Source organism: Mizuhopecten yessoensis, unplaced genomic scaffold (genome assembly GCF_002113885.1).
Source record: "Mizuhopecten yessoensis strain PY_sf001 unplaced genomic scaffold, ASM211388v2 scaffold8051, whole genome shotgun sequence".
In the NCBI taxonomy this organism is placed as follows: domain Eukaryota; kingdom Metazoa; phylum Mollusca; class Bivalvia; order Pectinida; family Pectinidae; genus Mizuhopecten; species Mizuhopecten yessoensis.
Window position 1 is genome coordinate 29623 of NW_018407354.1, and position 10367 is coordinate 39989.

A 10367-nucleotide genomic window follows, 5' to 3' on the forward strand; every position below is an offset into this window, starting at 1 on the left:
ATTAATGGTGATTCTGCAGACATTGCTTGTCATTGCATTTATTCAGTCATGATGATCCCTGTCATACTTAACACAAGTACACTATAAACAAATATATCGTAAACTAAACAATCGCTCTATTACTACGGAACTTTCTTATAAAAAAATTACAAACAACTGTCTATACAACTAATGATGAGAACATGGAGGAACATCTTACAAAGCTTACCTTGGTATTTCTTCTCTCAACTAGACAGACTCACCTCCTGTCTCACTCACAAACTCCCTCAGATTATAAGCATTGCTATCTTCTCTCCAAAATCCCTTAGATTATAAGCATTGCTATCTTCTCTGCAAACTCCCTTAGATCATAAGCATTGCTCCCTTCTCTCCAAACTCCCCTAGATCATAAGCATTGCTCCCTTCTCTCCAAACTCCCTTAAATCATAAGCATTGCTCCCTTCTCTCCAAACTCCCTTAGATCATAAGCATTGCTCTCTTCTCTCTCTCGTAATATGATATACAAGTAACCACACAGGTATAGATTTCAACTCGCTCCTGAAACCAGCACACTGCACGTTACATAAATGCTGCAAACCCTTTGCTTAAGAATCCAGTGCGATATGAGAAGCTAATGTATACAACTATTGACTTCTTTCTAAATCCCTCCGTAATTACTCCTTGACCTGTATAACAAAGGTGGAAATTTGTCGTTATACTTCAGTTTACAAAGTTCTCATCTCTGACTCTTCTGTTTCAAAAACAATTCACATGTAGAACAAAAGAAGGTTGCTGGTAATTTCAAGTGAAGCCCTGCTGGCAGCGCTATTAACACAGCTGCTGACAAAACCATCATACAATGAGTAATTTTCATTAGATTTGTGTGGTATTTCAAGGTGTTGATTAGACTGTAGCCTGGACATTGATACTCTTCATTGTAATACAATAAGATTAGCCAGTGGGCTAATTAGATAAAGGGTTGGGAGTCCAGTTCAGACATCAATTTAATTTGAAATGTTCAGTCAAATCAACCAACCATAAGATATAGTAATTGACTTCATGACATCACGATGTACATGAAATACTGTTAGTGACTGCAGTTTTATATCAGTTCCAATCTAACAGCCAGCCATAACAAACTCTAAATCTCACAAAAGACAAGAGCTGATGAGCTTGGCTTCGTGTTGCGACTTGTCTATTGGATCCTAAACGGTCCATGCCCTTATGGCAAGATGATGTGTTTTACTGTAATGTGTTACAGACTTCAGGACCTCTTAAATTCTGAACATAATAATTAGCCGAGAATGGCAGTGTGTTGGGTGATGAGCCAGTAAACCAAACCCTTGTCCCTCCCCTTCTTTAACAAGTGTGGACAACATCCGTCTTCGTACAGCCTCGCATCTCAATGTCTAACCCAAGTACAACCAATATCATTCTTTACCGGCACTATAACTCACTCAACCCATTAAAAGCAGGGTTTAGTCTCTCATCCCCTATATCTAACTAGGAGCACGAAAAGTACAGGTTCAGTGAAGTCTAATCTGCGGGAAAGTGATCAGAATATGTATCTACTTGTCTGCAAAAATGGTTTATTAAGGATTACTGAAATATGACATGCTGCTTTATTACACATCTGACAGGAAAAGTGTTTCTTTTTCAATAAATTTGGCTTCTATTATAAATTAGAACAGGATATTTTTGGAATCATGTACTTTCACTTTAGGAAAGTACAAAAGCACTTGCAAGATGGACCAATATTATTATTGTTATTATAATTTGGTTATTGCCCTGCCCATCAGCCCCCTTGCTCCAGCTGCTGGAGATCTGATTAAGCCATTAACCATTAACGGAGGCCCCCGGGACATACGCCCTACAAATGTGGACGATAGTGCGGGACATACGCCCTACAGACGTGGACGATAGTGCGGGACATTCGCCCCACAAACATTGATGACGATGCATATCTATAAATAGCCTTCCAAATATTCGTTACAATAGGCCCATTATTTATTTATACCAAATCAGGATAAATGTCTCTCCCCTCCTGTAATAATCCAATTACCATATGCAAGGATGCAGTTACTGAAAGTGCACAGAGATAAATGATTAACTTGAAACCGGATTTCTGACTTAAAACACAATTTAAAACAAACTAATAATTTTGCATAACAACATTTTGACTAATTACAGTTTTCTTAAATAAGGCTTCTTATCGCGCGCGATATCCCTTTCACCACTGTAGACCATAATGGACTCATCCAGATCAATGCATGGTAGAGTCTACTAAAGTTACATAGGGGTGAAAGGTGCAGTGTGATCAGAAGGTACTAAAGCCTTATCTAATGGGATCATCTACATATGTTTCCGATGTTAAAAGTCCTAGTTACGACCATGTTTGTACTGGATTACACCGATGTAAAAATCATACTTATGACAATGTTTGTACTGGATTAAACCGATGTTAAAGTCCTAGTTACAACCATGTTTGTACTGGATTACACTGATGTAAGAGTCCTAGTTACGACCATGTTTGTACTGGTTTACACCGATGTAAGAGTCCTAGTTATGACCATGTTTGTACTGGATTACACCGATGTTAAAGTCCTAGTAACGACCATGTTTGTACTGGATTACACCGATGTAAGAGTCCTAGTTATGACCATGTTTGTACTGGATTACACCGATGTAAAAGTCCTAGTAACGAACATGTTTGTACTGGATTACACCGATGTTAAAATTCCTAGTAAGGACCATGTTTGTACTGGATTACATCGATGTTAAAAGTCCTAGTTACGGCCATGTTTGTACTGGATTACACCGATGTTAAAGTCCTAGTAACGACCATGTTTGTACTGGATTACACCGATGTAAGAGCCCTAGTTACGACCATGTTTGTACTGGTTTACACCGATGTAAGAGTCCTAGATACGACCATGTTTGTACTGGATTACACCGATTTTAAAAGTCCTAGTACCGACCATGTTTGTACTGGATTACATCGATGTTAAAAGTCCTAGTTACGGCCATGTTTGTACTGGATTACACCGATGTAAAAGTCCTAGTAACGAACATGTTTGTACTGGATTACACCGATGTTAAAAGTCCTAGTAACGACCATGTTTGTACTTGATTACATCGATGTTAAAAGTCCTAGTTACGGCCATGTTTGTACTGGATTACACCGATGTAAAAGTCCTAGTAACGAACATGTTTGTACTGGATTACACCGATGTTAAAAGTCCTAGTTACGACCATGTTTGTTCTATAGAACTGTATTACTGGATTACACCCCCCTCTTGATGGATATCACAGTTTCTTTACTGACAACATTACTTCAATAGTTCAATCTAACTCTAAAATTGATCAATATTTATCAGTGTAATTCATGCCAAATACAAAAAGTTAAAGCATGGTGTTCTTTTGTTAGCAACAGTTCAGCTAGCTATACTAGAGATCATGAAATTTTGTCATGTTTACATCATATTCCAAAAATATTTTTATAATATTCATTTTTCATTCCATAATTACATTTCTTAATCCTTAATAGAGAGAGAGAGAGAGAGAGAGAGAGAGAGAGGGGGGTTTAACTGCAGGCATCCACCCTTTTCCTAAGACATTTGCCAAAGTGGGGTCTTATTCAATTTGCAATCAAATATGGTGCAAAACGTCCAAGCTACAGTCTCAAACTTAACCTACTTTTTACTGTTTTTGTGACCTACATTACATTTGTCACTCATGTACACATTACCTTTGCCACACCTGTACACATTACCTTTGCCACACCTGTACACATTACCTTTGTCACACATGTACACATTACCTTTGTTACACCTGTACACATTACCTTTGTCACACATGTACATTACAAACAGGTAGAGAACATAAACACTTCATCATAATTCAGGTATATCAAGTGTACATTAAGTTAATCTGACATTCAAGTAAAATTTCCATTTCTGACATTTCAAAGTTATTCAAATTGAAATAAAAAAAAAACATGAAATGATCTCCAACAGATGATGTAAATGAAAAAAAAAAAAATGCGAAATAATTTCTACAGATAATGCAAATGCAAGTGCAAAAAAAATAAAACAAATTGAAAAGATTTTTTTATAAATGTGTCAACAAGCTAAAACAACCAGATTCAGGTCATGACTGATATAGGGTCATTATATAATTACATAAAGAAAATACATAATTATTATCATGTCAATTTAGCTTCCACATCTCTACAAAGGATGAGGATAGCACCCAATTCTATTGAGGTAAAAATAATTCAGAACATTTAACTATTTTCATATTCAACATTAAGGCCAAAACAATGTGAGTATGTTTTTTCACCACAAAGGCTTTGGTCGCCGGGCTCGTGGCCGAAGGGTTTGAGAGTTCGAGTCACAGCACTGTACTGTGTTATTTCTTTGAGCAAGATATTTTACTCTGCTTTTTCCAGTCTACTCAGCTGTAAATGAGTATGTGGTTGGGCAGTGCTAGAGTTGTTGAATGCTAGCTATGAGCGCCGAAATGGCAGCACCGACTGTATACTCCCCAGTGAGTTGAGCAAGATATTGGCTGGTTGTAAAGGCCCTATAACCATGGATAATAATTTGTGAACCGCTTTGAGACGACCTACGAACTAGGCTATGGTAATGCAGTATATAAGAACCTCAAACTATTATTACTACATGTATTATTATTCACAATTGGTTTTACATTTTAAAAATGTATAAATATGGAAACTGTAACATTTTCTGTGTTTTTTAGAATGTCATTTGAAAACTTTTAAGTTGGCGAATAGCAAAAAAAAGGGAGAAAATTGGTAGAAAAAGCTGGAAGGCACTAATTCAGAAATAAACAAGGTGTGGTAAAATGATACACTTTTACAAAACCATGAAGTATCTATATAAAGTAATGTCATTTTCTCAAGGAAACACGATTTTACATCTCTTTTATTGAGGATTCGTTTTCCTGCCGATGACATCAGCAACGAAACAACAGGAACTGCTCATTCTGCTGTCAGGTTCAACTTTGTGTGATCTTTATCAGTTTATGTACAGGAAGCCAATGGAAACACTGAGACATAAACTTTCTGTGATACACTGAGACATAAACCATGATTTTCTTCCTAGCCGAAGTACATTACATATCGAGATTTTATATAACTAGTAAAATAATATTTACGTGGCCAATAGTGATACATTTTTTGTAACTAGCAAAATAGTTTTTATAAGGCCAATTTTATACATTTTTTTTAAACTAATAAAATAAATTTTACGTGGCCAATAGTGATACATTTTTTATAACTAGTAAAATAAATGTTGCGTGGCCAATAGTGATACATTTTTCATAACTAGTAAAATAAATGTTACGTGGCCAATAGTGATACATTTTTTATAACTAGTAAAATTATTTTTAAGTTACAAAGCTAACAGTTAATTTCCAAATATATACCTATGGAAACTGATTTTACCTATTACATAGGAAGATTATAGATATGAAACATGATTTTTACGTAGCAAATAGTTAATTTCCAGATATATACCTTTAGAAAATAATGACCTAACCAGTAGTTTATTACATATGAAGATTGGGCCTATGAAACATGAGTTTTACGTAGCCAATATTTAATTATGTATCCAGATATTTATAAATATACATATGAAACACGGTTTTATAGGCGGTGGAGCATCATTTGATACTTTTAAACTGAAATAGATCTATCTAATATGACCACTTACATCACTTTCACAACTGGATCAGAAGTTTGCTTTCCTTCAAACATTGATAATTCTAACAGAAGGTTCAATTTAACAGCTTAACATTTAAACAACGCTCATGTTCTCTCGATTGCAGTGATCATTGTCTTGGCAGATTATAGATTCACACCATCATCAAGTTACCGTAAAATCTGGGGAAACTTTTGCACTGCCAAAAGTGCAACCCACAGCTAGTTGTTTACTAACAGACGCACTACACCGACTGTGTTATGATTCTGTCACCTGTATGAAGGGCTCGGTCAACATTAGCCAGCGTGTTGTTGGGGTATCCACCATGACATCATGCTGGGCTGTCTGTACAAGTCTAAACAAGCAAACACCACCAACACCTGGACAGTGATGCCAAGGGAAAGGGCACGTTTAACTCAGCACAAACTTCCTATCGACAAGTCCACGTGATCTGCTGACAAAGTTAACGCCTCTCTGAGACAGGACCACGCTTTGTGATGACACATGTCACTACACACTTTCTTGTGAGAGGACATCACTATATATTACACACCTCTCTTTGAGAGGACTACACTTTGTGATGACATAGTACCCACTTTCCTGTGTGAGGATATCACTTTATGATTATATAGTACCTGCCTCCCTTTGAGAGGACTACACTATTTGATGACACAGTACACACTTTCCTGTGTGAGGGGATATCACTTTATGATTATATAGGACCTGCCTTCCTTTGAGAGGACCACGCTATGTGATGACATAGTACACATGTCCCTACAAGAGGACATCACTATATGATGACACAGTACAGTTTCCTTTCAGAGGACAACGTTATGTGATGACATAGTACACATGTCCCTGCAAGAGGACTACACTATATGACACAGTACACGATCTCCTTTGACAGGACCACGCGATATGATGACACACTACATGATTTCCATTTAGAGGACAATGCTATGATGACGGAGAACATGGGCTTGTGACGGACCAGACACATTAATTTGGAAAGCGATGTCATCTATTTATATCTATTTCAAGAGAGATTCCGAAGCCATCTGCAGCATCTTGAGTGAGCGTGTGGTTTTGGCGTTAGGGTGACTGGCAATGTAGGTCTTGAGTTTTTGTATGAGTCCGTATAGCACGCCTTTCAGGTGTTCTCTGGTGACACTGTTCGACATGTCCATGTTCATCACCGCTTCCTCTAGGTACCTGAAACAAAACAAAGGCAGGTCCATTAACTACAAGGCAACCCTTCTCCCTGACTAGAGCCTGATTTCCTAATGAAACCAAAACACCACCTGGGCCAATATGTTAAAGGCTGGCTTATATTATATTACATCAGCATTGCTAACATGATCAGTTTTACACTGTAAAAAGATCAAAAAGTTTATTTCCACAAATTTCCGCACGATAAAATGAGAGAGATTTTTGTTTCCCATAAGTGCAAATTTCCACTGTTACATAATTCTATTACTTATTAACAGGTTGAGATGGCGACAATTTGTTTTAGCATTCGGCGCAAACAAATGCATTTCTTTTTAAATCAAAATGTACATTTCACAAAATACCACTTTTACTTTGACTTCTATGAAAATGAACTGATATACAGTTTCTGAAAAGATTTTTTCTTACTGCAATTGCAGAAAATCAAATGTTTGCCCATGGTATCTTCTCCAATTAATTGTAGCACCTGCTGTAGGTTCACTTGATCCAGTGTACTCCAACATGTGATATGACTATTTATACATGTCTATCTATCAGGTTCACTTGATTCAGTGTACTCCAACATGTGATATGACTATTTATACATGTCTATTTATCAGGTTCACTTGATTCAGTGTACTACAACATGTGATTGGGCTATTTATACATGTCTATTTATCAGGTTCACTTGATTCAGTGCACTACAACATGTGATAGGGCTATTTATACATGTCTATCTATCAGGTTCACTTGATTCAGTGTACTACAACATGTGATAGGGCTATTTATACATGTCTATCTATCAGGTTCACTTGATTCAGTGTACTACAACATGTGATAGGGCTATTTATACATGTCTATCTATCAGGTTCACTTGATTCAGTGTACTCCAACATGTGATAGGGCTATTTATACATGTCTATCTATCAGGTTCACTTGATTCAGTGTACTCCAACATGTGATAGGGCTATTTATACATGTCTATCTATCAGGTTCACTTGATTCAGTGTACTCCAACATGTGATAGGGCTATTTATACATGTCTATTTATCAGGTTCACTTGATTCAGTGTACTCCAACATGTGATAGGGCTATTTATACATGTCTATCTATCAGGTTCACTTGATTCAGTGTACTCCAACATGTGATAGGGCTATTTATACATGTCTATCTATCAGGTTCACTTGATTCAGTGTACTCCAACATGTGATAGGGCTATTTATACATGTCTATCTATCAGGTTCACTTGATTCAGTTTACTCCAACATGTGATAGGACTATTTATACATGTCTATTTATCAGGTTCACTTGATTCAGTGTACTCCAACATGTGATAGGGCTATTTATACATGTCTATTTATCAAAAGGAGGTGGTTGACCATTTGCACGAATAGTCTGCGTCTTTTGAAGCTGTTAAGGTAAATACATATAATGTATTAGGAAACAGTAATGAAAGTCCAACAACGAGTTTTGTGGGGATATGAGGAGATTGACTTGAACAGAAAGATCATTAATCAGAGTCGTTCAACTGTGATATATGAACTGACCAGGAATAATCTGACGATAAATGTCAAAACGTCATGTTATTGACAAACCAAAGGATCACACAATACAAAACAGACTAATTAGGACGACAGCTTGGAAGCCAGACTGGGGTCAGTGACAGCCACTGAAGTCCTGACACCATCAGTACAACCCTGTCATCCTATTGTCAGCAAAAAAAATCATTCATCATGGGAAATAAGATTTTTTCCATTTCACAAGCTTGAAAATATTAATCCACAATACACGTTATGTTAATGTAAACAATGATTAGTCTGTCAAAGACTGACCAAACTGGATACCGGGAAATATCCGTTGCAATTATAATTTTCACTCTTTTTTTTGCGCTAGGAGGGAAAAAAATTCATGACAGCATTTTAGTTCACAACATGAAATATATAATGATTACATATAAAAGGCGAATTCAAAATATACACAGGGTGAGCGTTGATTTTATCGGAAAATGAAGAAAAATCGGAGGCACAGTAGTCTAGTGGTAGCATGCCGGGCTCATGACTGAAGGGTTGCAGGTTCAGGTCACGTTACAGCACTGTGTTGTATCTCTGAGAAAGATACTTTACTGCGCTTGTTCCAGTCTACTCAGCTGTAAATGAGTATTTGGTTGGGCAGTGCTAGAATGGTTGAATACTAGCTATGAGAGCCGAAATGGCAGCACTGGCTGTATGCTCCCCAAGGAGTTGAGAAAGATACTGGCTGGTTGCAATGGCCCTATAACCACAGATAATAATATGTTAACTGCTTTGAGACGACCTACAAACTAGGTTGTGATAAAGCGGTATATAAGAACCTCGAATAATAATAATTATTATAATATTAGACTAGGTGAAAGTGTCCTGGTATGCAGTATATACTTTGTATCTTGTCAAATGTTTCCACTTATGTAGGAGGGACACTATAGCATCTTCGTTATCTAATAATATTTTTTTATCATATACTAAAATAAACACTATAATTTTATTTGTAACAAAAATGTTCAATGAATAATAAATGGTGACATTATGAAACAACATTAGTGACAAATTTCCAGTATTTGACATTTTTCATTGCATCTTATGGACATATCCTGTGACGGTGAAAAGTGTTGGGATTTACAACGTAAAACCAAGGGCTGACTAAGTAGGTCCACCTGATGTTTTAAACTGTTTTTGATACATGTTTTTTTAAATTTCAATTCTATAAGAGGATTTCTGCCTAAACCATTGCCGAAAGAGCATTTTATACTAGATGATCACCAGATATTAATAGAAAACAACATACGAAAATTTCAACTGACAAATCAACTAAAGATTTTCACAAAGGATTAATAGAGCCAGTTATGCAATCATTGAATTTTCTATCATAATTCATCGGAATAACAGTAATGGTATACATGGTACCATCAGAGCAAAATGCGGGCAGAAATCAGGCAGAAATCAGGCAAAAATCAGGCAGAAATCAAATAATGAAAATCTATAAAAGTTAATCTTATTTATACATTGATTTAGATCTGATATCCTATATTATACCCTATTCTACTTTGACTGTTATGCCTTACCAAATCTGTGCCCTGTAAAGACAGCTAGTTTAAGATTACAAGAGGCCCATGGGCCTTAACGGTCACCTGATATATTTATACAGAGAGTTGATTTTGTTTTTAACATGAACAGAAATATTATTCAAAGTGACAAAAAACAATAAAACCACCTTACTCAATATCTAGCATACAGATTTCAGACTAAAAAGGATTTGAAACTAGCACCTCTGATTCTTAACAAGGAAAATGAAGAAATTTTAGCACACTGACTCCTTTGAGCCCCACCCTACAGCCCTTGGGGGTAGGGCTGGCTCAAAATTTTCAAAGTATCAAACTGTCAATTCAAGGTTATAATTCCAATCAAGTTATTAACATGTAATATT

The 10367-nt window shown here is 36.3% G+C and overlaps 1 protein-coding gene across 1 annotated transcript in view; it reads right to left on the minus strand.

Annotated features, from left to right (window-relative positions):
• Nucleotides 1–5238: 5238 nt before the first annotated feature.
• Nucleotides 5239–10367, minus strand: part of LOC110454743 (enhancer of mRNA-decapping protein 4-like) — a 64194-nt gene continuing 59065 nt past the window's right edge. The window contains exon 28 of the mRNA XM_021504424.1: nucleotides 5239–6914. Coding sequence (XP_021360099.1) covers nucleotides 6734–6914 — 181 coding nt within the window. The 3' untranslated portion in view covers nucleotides 5239–6733. The remainder of the gene's footprint in view (nucleotides 6915–10367) is intronic.